This window comes from Selaginella moellendorffii, unplaced genomic scaffold, assembly GCF_000143415.4.
Source record: "Selaginella moellendorffii unplaced genomic scaffold, v1.0 SELMOscaffold_1, whole genome shotgun sequence".
NCBI classification, from domain to species: domain Eukaryota; kingdom Viridiplantae; phylum Streptophyta; class Lycopodiopsida; order Selaginellales; family Selaginellaceae; genus Selaginella; species Selaginella moellendorffii.
Window position 1 is genome coordinate 5,504,413 of NW_003314262.1, and position 18,998 is coordinate 5,523,410.

General features: G+C 47.2%; 8 protein-coding genes across 21 annotated transcripts; 5 read left to right on the forward strand and 3 right to left on the reverse strand.

Annotated features, from left to right (window-relative positions):
- Window positions 1-64: 64 nt before the first annotated feature.
- On the forward strand, window positions 65-4,171 carry LOC9663269 (prolyl endopeptidase). 4 transcript variants are annotated; one of them, XM_024685288.1, is made up of 14 exons: window positions 65-145; window positions 185-853; window positions 1,061-1,323; window positions 1,381-1,600; window positions 1,651-1,851; window positions 1,909-1,979; window positions 2,038-2,194; window positions 2,262-2,852; window positions 2,901-3,281; window positions 3,336-3,411; window positions 3,469-3,532; window positions 3,594-3,729; window positions 3,780-3,893; window positions 3,956-4,171. In XM_024685288.1, the coding sequence occupies exons 3-14, from the start codon at window positions 1,070-1,072 to the stop codon at window positions 4,019-4,021; spliced, it is 2,331 nt and encodes a 776-aa protein (XP_024541056.1). In that variant the 5' UTR covers window positions 65-145; window positions 185-853; window positions 1,061-1,069; the 3' UTR covers window positions 4,022-4,171. The 4 variants fall into 4 exon arrangements, with proteins under 4 accessions (XP_024541056.1, XP_024541066.1, XP_024541050.1 ...); XM_024685298.1 differs by having other exon boundaries at window positions 194-880; window positions 1,123-1,323; XM_024685282.1 differs by having other exon boundaries at window positions 194-853.
- A 461-nt stretch (window positions 4,172-4,632) lies between these two features.
- On the forward strand, window positions 4,633-5,446 carry LOC9663270. Its single transcript, XM_024681434.1, has 6 exons — window positions 4,633-4,647; window positions 4,791-4,844; window positions 4,918-5,056; window positions 5,118-5,186; window positions 5,251-5,294; window positions 5,360-5,446. The coding sequence occupies exons 1-6, from the start codon at window positions 4,633-4,635 to the stop codon at window positions 5,444-5,446; spliced, it is 408 nt and encodes a 135-aa protein (XP_024537202.1).
- A 730-nt stretch (window positions 5,447-6,176) lies between these two features.
- LOC9663271 (NAC transcription factor 32) lies at window positions 6,177-7,246 on the forward strand. Its single transcript, XM_024681441.1, has 3 exons — window positions 6,177-6,351; window positions 6,415-6,689; window positions 6,752-7,246. Exons 1-3 carry the CDS (start codon window positions 6,177-6,179, stop codon window positions 7,139-7,141), a joined length of 840 nt encoding a protein of 279 aa, XP_024537209.1. The 3' UTR covers window positions 7,142-7,246.
- Window positions 7,247-7,390: 144 nt separating this feature from the next.
- LOC9663272 lies at window positions 7,391-8,827 on the reverse strand. Of its 7 annotated transcripts, none has more exons than XM_024684513.1 (7): window positions 8,662-8,827; window positions 8,502-8,611; window positions 8,309-8,452; window positions 8,092-8,249; window positions 7,924-8,034; window positions 7,821-7,874; window positions 7,391-7,741 (listed from the first exon to the last, which is right to left on the reverse strand). In XM_024684513.1, the coding sequence occupies exons 1-7, from the start codon at window positions 8,744-8,746 to the stop codon at window positions 7,585-7,587; spliced, it is 819 nt and encodes a 272-aa protein (XP_024540281.1). In that variant the 5' UTR covers window positions 8,747-8,827; the 3' UTR covers window positions 7,391-7,584. The 7 variants fall into 7 exon arrangements, with proteins under 7 accessions (XP_024540281.1, XP_024540275.1, XP_024540301.1 ...); XM_024684507.1 differs by having other exon boundaries at window positions 7,924-8,046; XM_024684537.1 differs by having other exon boundaries at window positions 7,678-7,741; window positions 7,821-7,869; window positions 7,924-8,014.
- On the reverse strand, window positions 8,824-11,074 carry LOC112349662 (pentatricopeptide repeat-containing protein At5g27110-like). Of its 2 annotated transcripts, none has more exons than XM_024684475.1 (2): window positions 10,831-11,074; window positions 8,824-10,783 (listed from the first exon to the last, which is right to left on the reverse strand). In XM_024684475.1, exons 1-2 carry the CDS (start codon window positions 11,059-11,061, stop codon window positions 8,888-8,890), a joined length of 2,127 nt encoding a protein of 708 aa, XP_024540243.1. In that variant the 5' UTR covers window positions 11,062-11,074; the 3' UTR covers window positions 8,824-8,887. The 2 variants fall into 2 exon arrangements, with proteins under 2 accessions (XP_024540243.1, XP_024540247.1); XM_024684479.1 differs by having other exon boundaries at window positions 8,824-10,775; window positions 10,831-10,924.
- Window positions 11,075-11,080: 6 nt separating this feature from the next.
- On the forward strand, window positions 11,081-13,503 carry LOC9646920 (excitatory amino acid transporter 4). Of its 3 annotated transcripts, none has more exons than XM_024684496.1 (10): window positions 11,437-11,674; window positions 11,732-11,837; window positions 11,896-12,054; window positions 12,113-12,276; window positions 12,338-12,399; window positions 12,469-12,674; window positions 12,741-12,919; window positions 12,989-13,111; window positions 13,176-13,337; window positions 13,390-13,503. In XM_024684496.1, exons 1-10 carry the CDS (start codon window positions 11,554-11,556, stop codon window positions 13,398-13,400), a joined length of 1,293 nt encoding a protein of 430 aa, XP_024540264.1. In that variant the 5' UTR covers window positions 11,437-11,553; the 3' UTR covers window positions 13,401-13,503. The 3 variants fall into 3 exon arrangements, with proteins under 3 accessions (XP_024540260.1, XP_024540264.1, XP_002961766.1); XM_002961720.2 differs by having other exon boundaries at window positions 11,442-11,674; window positions 12,727-12,919; XM_024684492.1 differs by having other exon boundaries at window positions 11,081-11,674; window positions 12,989-13,337.
- Window positions 13,504-14,864: 1,361 nt separating this feature from the next.
- LOC9646921 (GDSL esterase/lipase 7) lies at window positions 14,865-16,004 on the forward strand. Its single transcript, XM_024681447.1, has 2 exons — window positions 14,865-15,239; window positions 15,543-16,004. The coding sequence occupies exons 1-2, from the start codon at window positions 14,865-14,867 to the stop codon at window positions 16,002-16,004; spliced, it is 837 nt and encodes a 278-aa protein (XP_024537215.1).
- A 25-nt stretch (window positions 16,005-16,029) lies between these two features.
- LOC9663274 (arginine--tRNA ligase, chloroplastic/mitochondrial) lies at window positions 16,030-18,627 on the reverse strand. Of its 2 annotated transcripts, none has more exons than XM_024682943.1 (16): window positions 18,457-18,627; window positions 18,331-18,406; window positions 18,180-18,281; window positions 17,904-18,119; window positions 17,774-17,839; window positions 17,639-17,722; window positions 17,479-17,583; window positions 17,240-17,418; window positions 17,110-17,194; window positions 16,877-17,054; window positions 16,760-16,820; window positions 16,641-16,710; window positions 16,496-16,585; window positions 16,379-16,447; window positions 16,226-16,324; window positions 16,030-16,175 (listed from the first exon to the last, which is right to left on the reverse strand). In XM_024682943.1, the coding sequence occupies exons 1-16, from the start codon at window positions 18,591-18,593 to the stop codon at window positions 16,065-16,067; spliced, it is 1,728 nt and encodes a 575-aa protein (XP_024538711.1). In that variant the 5' UTR covers window positions 18,594-18,627; the 3' UTR covers window positions 16,030-16,064. The 2 variants fall into 2 exon arrangements, with proteins under 2 accessions (XP_024538711.1, XP_002962266.1); XM_002962220.2 differs by having other exon boundaries at window positions 16,760-16,829.
- Between the last annotated feature and the right edge of the window lie 371 nt (window positions 18,628-18,998).

The window sequence follows — 18,998 nt, forward strand, 5'->3', positions numbered from 1 at the left end:
AAGCCAGCCTTTTGAGCTCCTTGCAGCAAAAACTAGACGCGGCGACAGCATCCATCCTTGGAGATCGTAAACCAAATCTAGCAAGAGGAAGTTCTCAAAAACGAAGGCAATCTAGTTTCTCCTCTCGTCGTGCACGGAAGATGAGGTAAGCATTACATACTTTACTCGAAGACAATTCTCGCAGAATCGGCAGGACTTAACCCGTACGAAGAAATCACTCTAAAGAGACACCACTCTCTTAGTCCGGGTGGAATTTTACCGGGACAAGCTCGAAGACTTTGGTGGTGGAATTCGCACTAAGATCATGTTAAGCACGCATTGGAAGTAACAAGGGTGTCGACATAAAGGAACCAAAGTGTCGACACCCATGACAACATCCAATTCTCTCGAGTTTGTGACGATCGCTATCAGTGACTACACACTCTCCACACAAATGGAGCCATTCTCTACTTTAAAAAGCTCTCTCCTCGTGGAACGCTTTGGTGGAATTTGGCATCCAGAGCACGAAGAGTTAAAAAAACCACAGTGACGATAAGACGAAGCACAGGAGTTGTATTCTACTCCCAACATCCCGGAGTGTTGCTATCGTTTTCTCGTTACGAATCCCGGCCGTCCGTGGCTTGTAACGCCCAGATGCTGGTGGCAGTCCATCTCCTGGACTTTCCGCCCCGTAATGCTGGAGCTGTCGTACACTGGCCAAGAGGAATGGGCGCTCCTATATAAAGTGGCCTGGCCGTTCAGTCATGGGAATGTGAAGGCCGCATTAGATTGAAAGAGGGGCCTAGGGTTTTGTGCGCGCAGTAGCACGGATCGATCGATCGAGGCGCTGGCTGGCGGCGCGACTCTTCTCCAGGTCTGGGATCCTGCTTGTCCGATTCCGGTCTGGAAATTTCATCATATTTTAGATTCTGGCAGCTTTCTGGTGTTCGCTGTCTGGATCCTTTTTTTGTAGTTCTCTTTGTGTGGTAGCAGTGTCCTACATTCTGGATTTGTGTCCTTTTCTTTCTCACTGGAGTGTGCTCTAAGCCTGATTGGTGTTCTTCTTTCTTTTCCTGACTAGATTCATAGAATGCACAAGCTGAGCCTTCTCACCAGGACGATTCCGATCTCTATTCCTTCCAGATTGGTGTCGAGGAATTTCCACTCCGGATTGAAGCCTCTGTTCTCAAGGCCTCGGTCAAACAAGCCGGCGTTGTGCACCAGGAGTGTTGGAACTATGGGATCACTCGCAGAGACGGATGTGCTGTTCTACCCGGATGTTCGTCGCGATGAATCCGTCGCTGATGATTACCATGGAGTTCGTGTTGCTGATCCTTACCGATGGTACTCTTGTCTCTTGGCCATTTCCTTTTATCAGTTTTTTTTCTTCTTTCCTTTCAGGCTGGAGGATCCAGACGCGGAGGAAGTGAAAGCTTTCGTAGCCGAGCAAGTGAAACTCACGGACACGGTTTTGCAGTCCTGTGATGTTCGGCAGAAAATGAACAACAAGATCACCGAGCTCTTCGACTACCCCAAGTTTGAGTGCCCGTTCAAAAGGGGAGACAAATACTTCTACTTTCACAACAAAGGCCTACAGCCACAAAGCGTGTTGTACGCACAGGTAGTTTGGAAATCATTTGGTATGCCGGTTTTTAAGTTTTCGTGCCGCAGGATACCTTGGATGGTGAAGCGGAGGTTATTCTTGATCCTAATGAACTTAGCGAGGATGGAACTGTGGCGCTATCAGTCTATTCCTTCAGTGAAAATGCGGAATTTCTAGCTTTTGGTTTGAGTGCCAGTGGTAGTGACTGGGTTACCATCAAGGTTCTTCGTGTTGCTACTAAGGCTCTCGAGCCTGACGTATTGTGCTGGGTAAATTGAGCTTTTGCTTCTCGTGACAACTTCCAGTCTAATTGTTTGTATATCCAGGTCAAGTTTTCAAGTATTGCCTGGACACATGATCATAAAGGTTTCTTCTATTGTCGATATCCTACTCCCGTGTAAGTTTTAAGTCGATGGATTTTCTTGCAATTGGTCTTAAATGTGCGAGTTTTGCAGAAAGGATGCGGATGCTGGAACTGAAACAGATCTTAATCTTTCTCAGCAGGTTTACTATCACTTTCTAGGAACTGATCAATCGGAAGACATATTGTGCTGGAAAGACTCTGACAATCCCAAGTGGATGTTTGGAGCTGAAGTTACTGATGATGGCAAGGTGAGAGGTGTTTTTTTTTTGCTCTTCGTTTGGTTTTTATTTTCTTCTCCGTTTTTTATTTTTTCAGTACCTTGTGCTTTCGATCGAAGAAGGATGCGATCCCGTAAACAGGCTTTATCTTTGTGAACTCGACTCACTGCCAAATGGACTACAGGGATGGAAAGGCAAGGATGAGTTGCTACCGTTTGAGAGGCTTGTGGATAAGTTTGACGCAAAGTATGAGGTGATTGCGAACGACGGCAATGTCTTCACATTTCGGACAAACAAAAATGCGCCACGATACAAAGTAACGCGGGTGGACACCAGGAATCCGGAAACATGGACAGACATTATTGCCGAGTCAGCGAAGGATGTTTTGGACTCAGCGCAGTGCGTGAACCACCAGCAATTGGTAGTATCGTATCTCAGCGACGTAAAGCATGTGCTTGAGGTTCGCGACTTGGAACATGGCACGTTATTGAGAACTCTTCCTCTGGATATTGGAACGGTTTCAGGGATTTCTGGACGAAGAAAAGATGCGGAGATCTTCTATGGTTTCACAAGCTTCCTTACGCCTGGGGTCATCTATCGCTGTGACTTATCGGAGGACTCGGAGCTTACCGTTTTCAAAGAAACCAGTGTGAAAGGTTTCGACAGAACCAGATTTGAGACGAAACAGGTAAAATCTTAACTACTCAGGAAAAAATCTCTGACGCTTGTTTTGCAGGTATTCGTCCCCAGCAAAGACGGTACAAAAGTTCCCATGTTTATTGTTGCCAGGAAAAGTATTGCGCTCGATGGCAAACATCCGGCATTGCTATATGGCTATGGAGGTTTTAACATCAGCATAACCCCGTACTTCAGTGCTTCAAGGATAGTTCTTATTCAGCACTGCGGGGTCATTTTCGCGATTGCTAACATCAGAGGTGGTGGTGAATACGGCGAAGAGTGGCACAGAGCTGGTTCTCTTGGCAACAAGCAGAATTGTTTTGACGATTTCCAAGCATGCTCCGAGTATTTGATCAAAGAAGGCTACACTCAACCAAGAAAGCTTGGTATCGAGGGAGGAAGCAATGGTGGCCTTCTTGTAGCGGCATGCATCAACCAGGTCTACCTTTTCTTTTAATCAAATTTGCGAGCTAAAACTCCCTACTGTTTGCAGAGGCCTGATCTCTATGGATGTGCTCTTGCTCATGTAGGTGTTATGGACATGCTAAGGTTCCACAAGTTTACAATCGGTGAGCTCCTTTAGTTTCTCTCGCGCATCGGACGTGTCTTACTCTCTTGATTCGCAGGTCATGCCTGGACAACGGACTATGGCTGCTCTGAGAAAGAAGAGGAGTTCAAGTGGTTGATCAAGTAAGCTCCTCCCTCATTCTCACTCTACTAGAACTCACTGCTCTCTCTTTGCAAATTCTAGATACTCTCCTCTTCATAACGTTTCGAGACCCTGGGAGAAGCCTGATGGCCTTGGTGTTCAGTATCCACCAACGATGCTCTTAACCGCAGACCATGACGATCGAGTTGTGCCACTCCACACTCTAAAACTCCTTGCAGTACGTTGAAGTTTTTCTGCGCTTCCAAGTTCTAACCATTGAGTCCACAGACATTGCAGCATGTACTCATCAAATCCTCCAAATCAAGCAACCAGACGAATCCAATCGTAGCTCGCATCGACACAAAGGCCGGGCATGGAGCTGGCCGTCCCACCAAGAAAATGGTACGCGTTCTTCCTTCTCCTCCTTTCGAAGCTAACTTTTTCGTTTCGATCCAACTCCACAGATTGACGAGGCTGCCGATCGATTGTCATTCTTCGTTAAGATGACTGGCGCGGAGTGGACAGAGTAGCGATCCAGTTTTTCCATCTTTATTTCTCGTTCTTTTTTTGTTCCTATTTCTCTATATTTATGTTCATCACTGCAAGTTATATCCGAAGGAAGTAACTGTATCGATGATAGGAAATTATTTTTAAAAAATAGATTTGTCTTTTATTGCGTCGTGGCTGCTCCTCAAAGTGGCAACGACGGGTGACATCAAAATAAACTTCCAGCACCGAGTTAGGGCGAGGGAGTTGTTTTTATAGCCTGGATTGGGAGAAAATTAGGAATAGACGTCCGTGCGAAAGGGAATGGAGCGTTCCTCTCAAATCCTACTGGTACTACTTTCCCTCTCCAGTAAGGCCATTTGTTCGATTATTCTTGGATGTTTGCAAACAATACTATAACGATTTTATTCTTTGCAGCTCTTATTTCTTCGTCCTTTGAGGTTGGAATGGTGCCAAGGCTGTTGAGATTGTTGAGAATCAAAGCCTCGCTTTTTGGATCCCTTGCAAGGCCAGGCATCTTGAAGAGCACGGGGTGCTCCACAACATCACCTTTTAACTGGTATCTCCCTTGTTATCTTATATTTTCTTCCCTGAATCAAATGCTTTGAAAAAGGTCGGCTTTTGAGGCCCGGGAATGGCTACACGCATGGTCTCTTTTCTCGCTTTCTCACCACTCAAGCTTTGGAAAACTACTACACTAGCGATTTCTTCCAGACCGCCATTCAGCCGATGATACCGTTTCTCAAGGTATCTTGTTTTTGTTTATCTGTTTGATTCTCATCGGATATTCAGGGTGAGGATTCAGTTGATTACAGTTCGCCTCTCGAGCATGCGGATCCTGCAGAGGTATGTGGGAAGAGTCTCTATTCTGTCTAGAAAGGAAGCTCTTTTTATTTGTTTCTTTGTTTGTACCAAGCAGAAGTTTAAAGGCGAGGTCGTCCACGTCTGTTTCTTCAAGCTCAAAGCGAATGTCATGCAAAACGAAACTCAATCTTTGATCTCGAAACTCAAAAATCTAGCTAATGCGATGCCCTCCACCGTATTACAAGTAACATCTGGTACGTAATTCATTCTTCCTCAAGAGAATAGAAACTAATTTCGCGCTCTTTGAGAAACTAGGCTCTAACATCAAGATCCGCCCCGATTATCTTGTGTTTTCCCATTCTTTTGTCGCTCGTTTGGCCTCAGGTATGATCCAAGACTTCTCATTGCATTACCGTTGTTTAAATTGACTTTCTTGTTCAATTCATAGAATCTGCCGTGAAGAACTTCTATGGTCATCCTTCTTATAAAGAGGTGAAACATTTTTAGTTTTTAATCCGTTGTGAACTCACAGATTATCATATGATATGATACAATAGGTTGTGGCTGAAATCAAACAATCGAGCACGCTTTTCGTTGAAGCCGATTTTCTTCCAGTGGATTATCATTCACTCGGGTCAATGTAAAACATCTTTGCAATAAGAAAGCTCATCAAATCAAGCAAAGGCTGGACAGGAAACTATTTTAGTCTTATCAGCGTGAGACATGCTTTTGTGTGGACTGGAAGAGTCCTACTCTTGTAAAGAATAGTATTATGCCTGCAAGGACAATGGATCCAAGAACCAAGTACGTATTTTTCTTCGTTTTTGTTTTCTATCACTATGGTCGCCAGTCCAGGAGCTCGGTCAGGCCCTACAGCCCTGTTCCTGCTAGCAAGGAGCCACCTGAAAGCTTCGCTCGCAACAAAGATATAAGTCAATACAAGTAAATTCTCAGTAATCATGCCCAGGAATCCACTAGTGTTGGTTGTCGCACGAGAGTTTTTTATATCTTAATCTTGCAGTACAAAGTTCTAGCAACTAAATTCCTCTCTTAAATGCCAGATGCATGGCTTTAGATATTTGTGACGCGCGCCCTGGACAGTCCCCCGGGTCTAGACGGCACAAGCATCAACCCTAAAACACCCTAGTAAAAGTCTTTTGTACAGCCAAAGACTCTGGTCTTTCTCTTTTTCTTTTTCTTGATTTTTCTCAAGATTTAGAGTACCATAGCGGAGCTGCGAGGGACGTCTCCAATCCGCGTTCGGGACACGGACAAAAAAGTGGTCTTCGTAGAAAGAGAACTCCATGGCTAAATACCCAACTCCCTTGGAAGAAATTCAAAACAAAAAAACCGCAAAGATAGGGAGCTAAAGCTATGCGGCCTTCTTCCGATTCCTGTTACTTCAATCTTCCCGGCTTTCGATTCAATCCCACCGAGGAGGAGCTTGTCAGTTTCTATCTCGAGTGCAAGGTCCGAGGCAAGTTGAATCTCCCCCCGGGCGTGATCTTAGATGTGGACTTTTATCATCACGATCCATGGGAGCTCTCTGGTATCTCTGTTTATACGCAATGTTCTTGGTTCTCATTCTCAAGGCTGCTTTGGTTTCTTCTAGATATGATTCCAAGCGAGAACACCAAGGTGTTCTACTTCTTCGTGCCGAGAGACCGCAAGTATCCCGATGGATCGCGTCCCAGGCGAGTGGCAAGATCCGGCTACTGGAAAGCCACTGGAACCGATCATAAAGTCTCCGATTTCAGAGGCAAATGTATTGGCAAGAAGAAGACTCTGGTTTTCTACCAAGGCCGAGCTCCCAAAGGAAACAAGACCAACTGGGTGATGAACGAATTCAGGCTTCCCTGGACTGATCAACCAAATTCCATTGCCAAAGTTAGTTCTTTTATCCCTCGTCTTTCGGCCTCGTTTTCACGGAGGGTGTGTTTCTTTTCCAGGAGGAATTCGATGTCACCTTGTGCCGGATGTATCAGAAGAGCAGCTCTTCACAACTCCAGACGAGATTCTCCACCAGGAGCTCCAAAGTCTGTGACCTTCTACTCAGTGCTCCTTCCTTGGAGGATGAGAAATCAAACTCAGTGCCATCCCCGGACGATGAAAGATCGGGGGAGAGCTTGCTGGATAGTGATGCTGCCACTGGAGAAATCTCCGAACTCCTCATGGACTGGAGCAATGTGGAGCAGGTTCTTTTTCCAGAGTTCAACCTCAAGGTGGAAACTCACAACCTTGCCCCGTCGTCGTCTGCTTGGCCACTGGAATTCTCTCCTGGGATTCTGGTAACTCCCACCTCCATCGCTGGACACTGCCTCTGGGAAAATCAAAGTTAGAAAAACCATTAAAACCTCGTGCAAGAAGTTTTGTCACGTCACATGTCACGGATCTCGTCAATGCTCGAGGCGTCTTATTCAACTATACGGAGTCAAGGTGTTATTTAAATAAAAATCGTTCAACCGCAAGAAAAACGTGTACGTAAACTTCATATACAGGAAGCGAAATTGAGCTCGATGGTTCCTGGAAAGAATAAATCGGAAGACGATTTTGTACGATAAAGCAACCAAGAAAAAGAGAGAGAGAGAGAAGCCCAAACACGTAAGCGCGCTTATTACGAAGAATGCCCAAGTGATGCTAAACCATAAACCCGGTTTGAGCGTCCAATCCTTCTCCATGCATTTCCTGTCTAAATTCCTCAACCGAGAGGCAAACGCGAGGGGCCGGAAAATCGCATAACTTGCGTCAACTGGCCTCGAGCTGGTCACTCCAACAGGAACCTTCAGAAGGCCACAGACTGTAGCGGTCTGGAAGTCACATCCAGTCGCAAGTCCCCGGGATCAATTTTGGAACATTGAGAGACTTTTGTGGCAATATAAGACATGAACGCGTCTGGAGTCCATTGCTGGGAGAAACCATTGGACTCCGGGATGGTAAAGCTGACAAAATCCAGAAGGCGTGTATCAGTATCAAGAAGAAGAAACTTCCAAAACTATAAGCATTTATATAAAAAAAAACCTCAAGATTTCTTCCACTGGTTCATGCGGTCTCCACGCCAAGACTTTCTCTGGACTAGTCAAGAGTTTGTTTTTTCCTTCCCTGGAATAAAATGTGTGCTTACTTGAGCAAGAGAAGCTTGTATAAACACAAGTGGACCGATGATAAGCACCGCGATGCTTGAGAAGCCTTGTCTTTGGAGAACACGTAAATCACTGGATATCCAAGCAGCCATCTTCGCGAGTAACTTCGTTTTGTTTAGCTTTGAGAAAAGAGAGAACGAAGAACTTACCCGTTGCACGTAGGAATGGAGATATCCAGCTCCGATAGACCGTGATTAAAATCAATGAGCGAGCACTCACGAGATTCTTCCGCGAGGGACTGTGACAAACGAGCCTGCAATCGTTTGAGAGTGGCTTTCACTGACTGTTCTTCAAGCTGTGTGGCCATCTGGGAGCTACAAAGAATCAAAAGCTTTGTTCTTTCGAAAATAAAACATGGAATCATACCCGAGCAGGACCATCGTCCAGGATTATAAAGCTCAGCCAGCTCTCGTCGCCCAGGGAGCTTTCCATGTACTCTTCCAGATTAGCTGCGTGGAGAAAGTAGATCATGGATTCGTCCATGGACATGAGTCTCCATCCTTTGAAAGCCTGGAAGTTGTTTTGCGAGGAATGAAGCAACGAAGAAATCTTTGCAAACCTCGCACACGGAGTTTACTAGAGAGGTCAGCAGCTGGAGAAGATTTGCGCTGTAAGGCAAGTAATCGATCATGACAAGAGGTCTCACTCCCACGAGGACGAAGAAAAGATCTAGCAGAGTTTAATCAAATTCCACTCTAGCACCTCGTTTTATTCCATACCTCGAGCGAGACAATGGCAATGCCGTGCCTTGAGCCGCCAGCCCAGCTTCTTGGCTGCGGCTATCACCGCTTCCTCGATCTCCATGAGATTTCTAGGGCTTAAAACATCACCAAAGTTTTAAATCCCAAGCACGCAAAATCCTTTTTTTTATTTGGCATGACAACTAGGAACTTTGGCCGAACTTTAGGAAAAATGTAATGACAAGTTCGATGTTTCCATATCCATTTATATTCGTCCATAGATATTAGCCATCAAGTCATAAGCTCCAGCCGAGTGACTGTCGCTCTCCACCAATCTACCAAAAGCAATCTCTCCAATCCTCACGTTTCTCCACTTCGAGCAAGCTCCCAGGATCGTCATCCACGCAACCCCACTCTCTCCAGCCGGCATGCTCTTGGCCATCTCCACAGCCTCGTCGAGGTGATTGGCCCGGCTTAGCAAATCCACCATGCAGCTCAAGTGCTCCACTCCCGGAGAGATCCCAAACTTCGGCACCATCTCGCGAAAGTAGCTCCTCCCTCTCTCGACGAGACCACTGTGGCTACACGCTGTGAGCAAACAAACCAGCGTCACAGCGTTGGCTGCCAAGCCTCGATCTTCCATGGAGCTAAAGCTCTCGAAAACGAGCTTCCATTTTCCCACCCGGCTGTACCCTGCGATGAGAGCCGTCCAGAGAACCAAGTCGCCACCTCCAGCAGCGACGATCCAGTCGAAAACACAGCGTGCCCGGATCATATCTCCACACTTCCCGTAAACATCCACAAGCGAAGTTGCCAGAGTTTCATCAACTTCGAGACCGGCCCTGTAGATCCTTGCCTCGATCGCTTGCAGCTTGTCCAAAGCCACGGCAGCTCCGCATGCTTTTAGCAGGACGCCGAAAGTCCGGGAGTTCGCCATAGCCTCGCTCTCCAGCATTCTCGGGAAGAGCTCCAGCGAGAGATCTTCCTCGCCGTTTTCGCTGTATCCCAGCAAGAGGGCGTTCCAGGACGCGGCAGTGGCGGAGTTCCTGGCCACCATCCTGTCGAAAACACCCCTCGAATCTACCATGCTTCCACACCTCGCGTACATGTCCACCAGAGTATTGGCTACGTAGGTGTCCGTCTCAAAGCTCCTATCCATCGCCTGCGAGTGGAAGCTCATCCCTTTCTCCAGAGCCTTGAGCTTCACAAGCCTGCCATGGACGAGCTCCCCGGTCTCCTTGCCGGCCATGCTCGAGCAAGCCTTCAAAGCCGCGACGAAAGTTGGCGGATCAAGCCCGCCTCCTTGCTCGCAAACTTTCGATTCGAGGAGCTCCACTGCGAGCTCTCCCTGGCCATTCTCCGCGTATCCCAGCGTGAGAGACGTGAGCGGCACCACGCTGCTCGAGGAGAGCCTGTCAAACACTCGCCTGGCCTCCACCAAGCAGCCACACTTCGCGTACATATCCACCAGCGAAATCCCCACGCTTGCGTCGAGCTCCCAGCCACTTTTCTCCGCTCGAGCGTGGATCTCCACTCCTCTCTTGAGAGACTCCATTTTGACAAGCCTCCCATCGAGCTCCCTCGCCTCTTCTCTCTCGGAGAGGCTCGAGCAAGCTTTGAGCGCCGAGACGAAAGTTGCCGCGTCGATTGAGGACGAACTCGCGAGCTCCATCCGCGAGAATAAATCGATGGCGAGCTCTCCATTCCCTGCGTCGATATATCCCATCATCAGCGACGTCCAAGACACAGCATTGTGGCAAGGCATCCTATCAAAGACTCTCTGCGAGCTCACCACGCTCTTACACTTCGCGTACACGTCCACCAGCGTAGTCGCGACGTAGAGATTAAACTCGCAGCCAAACTTCGCCGCCAGGGAATGGATAGCCATCGCTCTTTCCAAGCTCTCCACCTTGACGAGCTTTCCATCGATCTCCCTCGCCTCCTCCTTTACTGCGAGGCTGGAGCAAGCTTTCAGCGCGGCAACAAACAAAGTAGCGTCTGGAGCAATACCTTGGGAGTGGAAACTAAAGCTCGAGAGGAGCTCCAGCGCCAGCGATTCTTGGCTGTTCTCCGCGTATCCCAGCATCAAGGCCGTCGAAGAAACCAAGTCGTGCAACGGCATTCGATCAAACACCGCTCGAGCTTCGATCACACTGCCACACTTTGCATACATAGTGACGAGAGCGCTAGCAACGAAGATATCCATACCTCTGGAAGCTCTCGCGAGCTGCGAGTGGATCGCCACGCCTTGCTTGAGAGCAGCGAGCTTGAGCGCTCGTCCGTCAGCTTCGTGAGCCTGTTCTCTCGCCGCCAAGATCGCACAAGCCTTGAGCACAGCCACGAAAGTCCTCGCGTTTGGATCGCATCGATGGCGATCTCGCCCACGATCCATCCCAGCAAAGAGCTCCAGAGCACTGGCTGGATCATCGTTGTCGACATATCCCAGCAGGAGAGAGTTCCAAGTCACAACATCCCGCCTCTCGAGCTCGTCAAAGATCTTGCGAGCTTCCAAGACGCTCCCACACCTCGCGTACATGCTCACGAGAGCGCTGGCCACGAACTTATCTTTGCTTTGCCGGCTCGCCATCGCTCGAGCGTGAATCTCTCGGCCCTCGACGAGGGTCTTGCATTGCTTGAGCGAGGCAAGCAAGCCAAGAACACTGGATTCGTGCCTTTGCTGTGGAGCTATGACGATGGAAAGCCCGCGACTAGAGAGGAGAAAATGCCCACCTTGGAGAACTAAGCTTCTTCGTCTTCCAGAATGCATAGATTTAGAGAGAGCTACTCACCTCCATAGACAAACTCTCTAGTCAACTGCCCTAAGATGCTTTGCTTGTCATTTCTTTGTCGTGGAATGCACTGCATAGGTTCCTTGTCCCCACATTCGTGGAGCTCGTGGAGCTCGCAAGTTCTTCTTTGTTTTTCCTCGCCATGGCTCTATGCAGATCTGACACGCTCGTGTGGTGGACACTCCTGGGAGTGGTGTGTGGAATCGGTTTAGGAGCTGCGCTCTACAGAGCCCACTGCTCCGACTTGACGATTAAGCTCATAGGTGCGTGGCAAAGATTTCCATTTGTTGGTGATTTCGTTCTTCGTTTTCGGTTTCTAGGATATCCTGGCGAATTGTATCTTCGAGCACTGCAGCAGCTCGTTTTGCCATTGATTGTCTTCGCTCTAATGTCCGGAGTCTTCAGCTTGAGACACACTCAGCATGGGTATTGCGTTTTTTTCTCGTTTCCTCCATGGACTTCTGAAAAAACTTTTTTGGTCCAGCGTTGGAAGAATCACGCGGTGGTCGCTCTTTTACTACCTCATATCAATGCTACTGGCTGTGGTAGTCGGGATCACTCTGGTTTACTTGATCAAGCCAGGCCAGTCTCGACCATTTAGCACCACCAATGACAAATGCACTAGGAACAACATTACAATCACGTAAGTTGCGTCAAGTTCATCTTTAGTGAAAAAAGAGCAATTTTTTTCCTTGCTGCAGCTCGGTTTCTCTGCAAGAAAACGCAGCTGCCACTTTGGTGGAGCCACTTTTGCAGATTGGCCGAGATCTTATCCCAACAAATTTTGTTGCCGCTGCTGCTAAATCAGATTATCTTGGCATGGTTGCCTTCGCTATCGTATTTTCGTTCTTCGTCAATACTTTCGGTACTACATTTCTTCTTCTTTCTGCCAAGAAAAAAAACTACTTTTTTTTTTTTTTTGCCAGGCGAGAAAGCAGATTCATTAGTCCAGTTGGTTGAGCTTTGCAATGCAATTATAATGAAGATTGTAAGCCATCGTTTTCTCTCTTCTCTAGTTCTGTTTTTTCTAAGTTTTTTTTTTCTTTGTGAAGCTTAGATTTTCGCAGTTATCACCTTGACTCCAATCGGAGTTGCGTCACTGACCGCAAACGCGCTCTTGAAAGCTTGCGACGTCTTTCGCTTGCTCAAGGCTCTTGGGCTATTCGTCGGGACGGTCTTAGGTGGTTTGATGCTACACTCTTTAATTCTTCTTCCTCTCATGGTCATGCTGCTCTCGCGAAGAAATCCCTTCAATGCTCTCAAGTAAGCCAATTTGATGGCACAACATTGTCAACTTTGAATCCATATCTTGCAGGAATTTCTTTCCAGCTTTGATCATGGGTCTAGGAACATCGTCCGGCGCGGTGACAATGCCAGTGACAATGAACTGTGCCGTGGCCTCAGGCTGCGATCCAAACTTAGTTCGCTTCGTCATTCCTCTGGGAACAAATATCAATCGCGATGGATCCGCACTATACGAAGCAGTCTCTGTACTGTTTATCTGTCAAGTACGTAAGAAAAATTCTGTTTTTTTTTGTATATTTTCAGAAAGAATTCTTCGGTTTTCTCTTGTCCAGGCTCATGGCCTCGATTTACCACCAGCGAAGCTGTTTGTTCTTGCGATTGCGGCAACTCTTGCTGCGGTTGGCTGCGGTCCGGTCCCAAATTCTGGCCTACTTACGATGATTGTTGCTCTTCAGGTGGACCAACTTTAAGAAACAGAACTTTGGGAAATCTTGATGTTCTTCGTGGTTTTGTCTACAGTCGATTGGATACTCCCAATTCGTGGGAGATGTTTCACTTCTCTACGCAGTGGATTGGCTGCTGTGTGCCGTCCGCACTTCTGTCAACATTTGGGGAGATGGATGTGCGTGTTTGATCGTGGATGCGTGGAACAAACGCTACGTCGATCCAAAGTCCAATCTGGTGAGTACTTCTAAGGCAAAAACTCTTCTTCATTCTCTAATTTTCATATCAGGAAGAGATTAGAGAACCACTCCTTTCGAGTGATTCCATTGACTTTTAGCTTTGGAACTTGTACAGTGGAAATTTTTATTCGGGAACAAGTAAATAGCGCCTCGCTTTTATTTTTTCCATGGTTTGATCATGATCTTATGAACTGGAAGAGGATCGAGAAATTTTTTTCATGCTTGTTCCAATAGTCGTGCGCTGAAATGCATGGGTAAGTGACGAGAAAACAGTGACTTCTCCTGCGTGAGTAGGCGCCCCTCGAGCTGTTTATGCAACTCCTCCACCAGGAAATCGTTGTGAGAGAGATGTTTCTCCACGAGGTGAGAAGAAACACTCTTTAGAAACATTGCCTCGCTGCGTGTGTGTTCTTCCCATCTTGGATCTGCCAAGGCAGCAGCAGCCGCCCGAGATCTCGCTTCTCCATACGCTGGTTTCGGGGGATCAACGATCTCCAGCCTCAACACCTTGAATCGCCGTCCACTTTCCGCCGAGTGCCTCAAGGATTTCATAGTCTGCTCGATGGAAGCAGGGCATGTTGAAAGTGTTTCGGGTGCTCTCGTCTATCAATCCCTGCACATAAAACCACTTTCCAAGATCTCAAGCTATGGTATTTTCATGGTATTTTATACCTCGGTGACAATGTCCTCCCATGCGAGCTCCAAGTAGCTGTAAACCAGTTGACAACGTCTGCTTGCTCCTCCTCGCGTTCATCAGCATGCACAAAAGCCCCCCCGCCGGAACGATCTCTTCGGCTCTAAACTTGAGAAAGTTGCAAAGATCTTCGTGACCTTGCTGCTGATAAGCATGCGCCACCTCGGGCTTTGCCTTGTCCGGCGATATATTGCCACCATTCCAGCAAACAGATTCGCTATCCAGGATCGCATCGGGTATCTGGAAGAAGAGAACTTCTCACAAAAACTCTCAAGAGTTTTTACCTTGGAGACCCAATGCAACGGAGCGCTGGACATGGCGAAGTGAATGCTAGAAGATGGAAAAAGTCTATCATAAAAGGAACCCGGAACTCTGATTTCACATCGGAGAAGAAAGCCTGGAACTGGGGGGAGATCTGCTGACTTTGTCAACTTGAGTTGATCTTTGAAGGCCTGGACAACTATATCCATTGCTTGCATCCCAGGTCTGTAACTCTCACGATCTTGCTGGAACTACTGGTCGATTTTGCAGTGCATGGCTATGGCGTTTCTTATGGCTGGAACAACTAGAGAGAAATCTGAGCTCTGGAAGGCCGAGTTCCTGGCATAGCTCCCAATTCCAACGCCACTTTCCATCTTGAATATAATGGGCATGGGATACATGTTGACTGGATTTACAGAAGTCAAGTAAGAGGAACTCTCTTAGTTGATTTTGATTATTATTAGTATGAGAATCAAAAAAGGTTATCTAGGTGACCTTTATAAGAGCTTTATTAATAAAAGGCTTTATCAAGTCAAGGTTTTAGGTGTTTTGAAGCTAAGGATTAAAGACATGGCTTTCTGGAAGGCTTTGGCTTTTGGTTTTCTAGTAGTATTCTGCCATGCCAGTGGGCTCGTGGATCACCATCACCGCCACCATGACAAAGCTGGTGTCCACGCCTTGTTCGTTTTCGGTGACTCCATCGTGGATCCAGGCAACAACAACAATCTCGACACGATTGCAAAGGCAAACCATTTGCCGTACGGCTTCAAGTTCAAGGGTCACGAAGCCAGTGGAAGGTTTTGCGATGGAAAGCTGGCGGTCGATCTTGTTGCCGAGCACTTGGGACTTCCATATCCGCCACCTTACAGCCCAAATTCCAGCGCTGCCACCCAGGGCATGAACTTCGGATCGGCCACCTCGGGGATTCTCAATAGCACTGGAATGGTAAGCCTTCAGTTTCTAATCGCGAGTGAGGTTCTAACCAGGAAAATTGTGTAGGGATCTATTCTATCCCTTTCCACTCAAGTCGACCTCTTCTCGCATGTTGCGAAAGGACTGCCGAGGGACTTGATCGCCAGCTCGATCTTTTACATTAGTACTGGGAACAACGACATGGCGTCCATAGAACCCATGCACACGATCATCTCACAGTTCCATGCACAGTTAGAGGTGAGTAGTAACAATCTTTCGAATCTCTCATGAAACTTTGCATAGTTCATCTCTAACTTCTTTTGCCCTTTGCCGCAGCGTCTCTACGACTTGGGCGCACGCAAGTTCGTGGTAGTGGGTATTCTCAACGTTGGATGCGTGCCAGCAACGCAGCTGGGAGACAGCTGCACGGAGCTGGGCGAGTGGATGACGAAGCGCTTCAACGAGCAGCTGCAGACGATGCTGGAGGAGATGCGGACGTCGCACCAGGGCTTCACTCCCATCTACGCAAACGCTGCAGGGATCATGGACGAGGTGATGAGGGATCCAGCGGCGTTTGGCATGAGCAACGTTCACCACGGGTGCTGCCCGAGCAGCAGCATCATCCCGTTTATGTTTTGCTACCCCGGTGCGTTCCACTGCAAGGACAGCAGCAAGTATATGTTCTGGGATTTGGTTCATCCGACCGAGGCATTCAACACCATACTGGTGCAAAGGTGGTACAACGGCAGCACCGAGTACGTATCGCCCATGAACATTGCGGCACTTGCGGCGGCTTAGTTTGTGTGTATACTTTCAAAGGGTCTTTATGTAAAAGAATCACCTTCATTATAATTATAATCATAACCTCTCTAGAGGTGTAAGGCCCAGTAACTCAAGGCCTTGTTTCATGATCAGGCGAGCTGCCTCACAGAGCAATAACCGGCTTGCCTCTTGCAAGCTTCCATTCACCTGCGACAAAAGCTCGAGATGGAAACAAAAGGATTTCAGAAAGAGAGAACCTTGCAGCTGGTGTAAAACTGCGTGAAGAGCTCCGAGAGAGTGTACAGGTAATCGCACAGAGTACTCGGCAAGAGCCGGCTGATGGAGTCCTCTACGGTCTGAGCTCACGGAAAAAAACTGGTTAAGTCGCGCGTAAAAGCACCAGTGCTTACCTCTGTGAACTGAATGAGATGTAACCCGAGAGATCTTTCGTGTGGGTGCTCCACAACCAGCTCGCAAATCTGCAAAATTTATTTGCAAAAAGCATTTGAGAAACAAGACAGCCGTACCTGTTTGATTTCGTCAATGCTTCTTCCAGATTTTCTGATGATAGAACAAACCCGTGCATACGCATAGAAAAGATAAACAGCAGTGTTTCCCTGCCAGCAAATGCTCAAAAATAAGGAACTGAGAAAACGATGGACGTTACAAAACCTTGATGTCGAGCATCTGATCAAAGTCGAATCTATAGTTTGTTTCGCGGTTGTTTTTCAGGTCTGCGTACCTACAAAAACACAAGAAGTTCATATCTGTGGAAGAACTTGACAACTTACTTGACGGCTCCATAGCCAAGTGCTTCAGCTGCTGCCTCTAAATCTTGACCGCTCCACTCTCCTTTTCGGCCTAGGATGTGATCATGAGAATTTTACGAGCTCCGACGGGTCAGTTACCTCGCTCTATCAGTTCCTTGTGGCTGCGGCTCTTGGCATCGTCCAGCAAGTTTGCAAGCAAAACCCCTCCTTTTCTACCTCGGATGCGCTTTCCATCTTCGCCAAGCACCATTCCAAATCCAATGTGTTGGGCTTTGGGAAATCCATGCTCCGGCAACCACCCAGCGAGTTTTGCAGCCTATACATAGATATCGTCATATATATAAAAGAGAAACCAAAACAAAACCTCTCACCTGGAAGAACATATCAAAGTGCTGCTTCTGTCCAACATCAGTAACGTAGATAATCCATTCCGCCTTCTCGACATGGACACGGTACCTGGAACAACTATTTAGATCCCAACAGAAAAAGAAAACTACGAACCACAAGGCTGCTAAGTCAGTGGTAGCATACGTAATAGCACCATCTGTCTTTGTTACAATCAGCGGTATGTCATAGCCTTCGAGAAATATCACCCTTGCACCATCGCTCTCTTGCAAAAGTCCCTTCTCTTCGAGAGCCTTGATAGCATAGGGAATGTATGGATGATAAAAGCTCTCGCCCTGCAAGACAAAAGAAAAACCTTTTCATCAATCTGAACAAAGCGACATGAATCAGCTCACTTTCTCCTCAAGAGAAACGTTCAGACGGCCATAAGTTCGTTCGTAAGCTCTTCGACTCACGTCGCAAAGGGACTTCCACTTAGCGTGATATTCCGCCTCGCTTCTCTAAATCCAAGCAAAGAAACGTACTGAGAAAACATATTTGTTCCATCGCCAGTACCTGTAATTTGACCACACCTTGCTGGGCTTTAGCTTTGAATTGCTCATCGCTTTTAAATCTCTCGGATGCTTCAACGTACATTTTCTGCGCACAAGGTGATCAGGATTTCTGAAAGCAAACCATACGTTATCTAACCTGCAAGTCGCCGATACCCTCTACCTCGGCACCCGTCTCAAATATGTGTTCAAGTAGCATTCCAAACTGCAAAAGATCTGCCAAGGTCTTGCTGAAAGGAACAAAGAAAGGAGGACTTTGGCTTCGTTACCTGCGTTCCCCAGTCGCCAACGTGGTTTCTCCGCATGACACTTACGTTACAAAACTCAAGCATTCTCGCCACACTATCGCCGATAACTGTCGAGCGCAAGTGTCCGACATGGAGCTCCTTGGCAATGTTTGGCGAAGAGAAATCCACGAGTGCGTGCTTAACGGGCAGCTCGGGCGCAAGTGCGTCAACTCCTTGATGCAAAACAGTAGTAAGTCTCTGTTTTAATTTTGGAACATAGGATAAGAAGAAGAAAACGATCGAGCTTAAGATCTATACCTCTGCAATGAAGCGTGCCGAGAGCGTGACATTTATGTAGCCTGCTCCAGCAACGCTGGTCTTCTCAAACAAGCTCGTCCTGGGAATGTTCCGCAAAACATCCTAAGAAGAAAAGCGTAAAAACGAGCAAGTTCTCGCTACACTTTTCTACCTGCGCAATAGAGACTGGATTCCCGTATGTGGATTGCATGCCTTTGATTCTAGACCAGATTCCCATCGCATTGTTGCTGCAAGAGAGTTTAAAGGTTACTCCATGAAGAGGAAAATCTCGACTTACATTTGATAGTCTCCAAACTTGGGATTGTTGCAAGCGGTGACAATGGGCTCCACAGAAACCCACTCTCCGACCGTGCTGCGAAATGCTGCTTGAAAAATCTGGGAGATCTCGCTCCTCACAGACGGACATCGTGCCATCAAACAAAACCTTTCTATTGTGTATAAACCCTAAGCAATAAAAGAGCTACTTCACAGCTTTAGTGAATAGTCGCCATATGCGGGTACTGTAGCGAGAAGAAAACGGTTTATTACAGCTCGTTAAAAATGAACTATGCTCACCATTCAGTGATCTTCTGCGGTAGACGCTGCCCTTCCCTGTAAAAGCTCCATTTGACTTAGATGTTCACATTCATCACGATTTACCTGGCAACAAGCAAATGCTTCTGTTTTGCACGATAACTGCAGGAAGACCGCTGGTAAAGGGATTTACTGCTCACATTCTCTGGCCTAATCCTTTCGTTGCTAATGAGATCCCTGTCAAAACTTGACGAGAAGTTTTATAGGTACCTTGGTAAGAATAGCCGCTCTTGTTTATAATTGTTG

Excerpts from the sequence above, each read along its gene's own strand:
- LOC9663269 (XM_024685288.1), top strand. The coding sequence starts at position 1,070 with ATGCACAAGCTGAGCCTTCTCACCAGGACGATTCCGATCTCTATTCCT. Across the intron at positions 1,324-1,380 it reads GTTGCTGATCCTTACCGATG|GCTGGAGGATCCAGACGCGG; the intron begins GTACTCTTGTCT and ends CTTTCCTTTCAG. Across the intron at positions 3,412-3,468 it reads GTTCCACAAGTTTACAATCG|GTCATGCCTGGACAACGGAC; the intron begins GTGAGCTCCTTT and ends CTTGATTCGCAG.
- LOC9663270 (XM_024681434.1), top strand. Across the intron at positions 5,057-5,117 it reads CGTATTACAAGTAACATCTG|GCTCTAACATCAAGATCCGC; the intron begins GTACGTAATTCA and ends TTGAGAAACTAG. Across the intron at positions 5,187-5,250 it reads TGTCGCTCGTTTGGCCTCAG|AATCTGCCGTGAAGAACTTC; the intron begins GTATGATCCAAG and ends TTCAATTCATAG.
- LOC9663271 (XM_024681441.1), top strand. The coding sequence starts at position 6,177 with ATGCGGCCTTCTTCCGATTCCTGTTACTTCAATCTTCCCGGCTTTCGA. Across the intron at positions 6,352-6,414 it reads CGATCCATGGGAGCTCTCTG|ATATGATTCCAAGCGAGAAC; the intron begins GTATCTCTGTTT and ends GGTTTCTTCTAG. Across the intron at positions 6,690-6,751 it reads AACCAAATTCCATTGCCAAA|GAGGAATTCGATGTCACCTT; the intron begins GTTAGTTCTTTT and ends TTTCTTTTCCAG.
- LOC9663272 (XM_024684507.1), bottom strand. The coding sequence starts at position 8,746 with ATGGAGATCGAGGAAGCGGTGATAGCCGCAGCCAAGAAGCTGGGCTGG. Across the intron at positions 8,612-8,661 it reads TTGCCATTGTCTCGCTCGAG|ATCTTTTCTTCGTCCTCGTG; the intron begins GTATGGAATAAA and ends AAACTCTGCTAG. Across the intron at positions 8,453-8,501 it reads TAGTAAACTCCGTGTGCGAG|GCTTTCAAAGGATGGAGACT; the intron begins GTTTGCAAAGAT and ends AACAACTTCCAG.
- LOC112349662 (XM_024684475.1), bottom strand. The coding sequence starts at position 11,061 with ATGTCGACAACGATGATCCAGCCAGTGCTCTGGAGCTCTTTGCTGGGA. Across the intron at positions 10,784-10,830 it reads GCTCGCGAGAGCTTCCAGAG|TGTGGCAGTGTGATCGAAGC; the intron begins GTATGGATATCT and ends ATGTATGCAAAG.
- LOC9646920 (XM_002961720.2), top strand. The coding sequence starts at position 11,554 with ATGGCTCTATGCAGATCTGACACGCTCGTGTGGTGGACACTCCTGGGA. Across the intron at positions 12,400-12,468 it reads ATGCAATTATAATGAAGATT|ATTTTCGCAGTTATCACCTT; the intron begins GTAAGCCATCGT and ends TGTGAAGCTTAG. Across the intron at positions 12,920-12,988 it reads CTGTACTGTTTATCTGTCAA|GCTCATGGCCTCGATTTACC; the intron begins GTACGTAAGAAA and ends TCTCTTGTCCAG.
- LOC9646921 (XM_024681447.1), top strand. The coding sequence starts at position 14,865 with ATGGCTTTCTGGAAGGCTTTGGCTTTTGGTTTTCTAGTAGTATTCTGC. Across the intron at positions 15,240-15,542 it reads TTCTCAATAGCACTGGAATG|CGTCTCTACGACTTGGGCGC; the intron begins GTAAGCCTTCAG and ends CCTTTGCCGCAG.
- LOC9663274 (XM_002962220.2), bottom strand. The coding sequence starts at position 18,593 with ATGGCACGATGTCCGTCTGTGAGGAGCGAGATCTCCCAGATTTTTCAA. Across the intron at positions 16,448-16,495 it reads GCATTGACGAAATCAAACAG|ATTTGCGAGCTGGTTGTGGA; the intron begins GTACGGCTGTCT and ends TAAATTTTGCAG. Across the intron at positions 16,325-16,378 it reads ATCTCATTCAGTTCACAGAG|ACCGTAGAGGACTCCATCAG; the intron begins GTAAGCACTGGT and ends CCGTGAGCTCAG.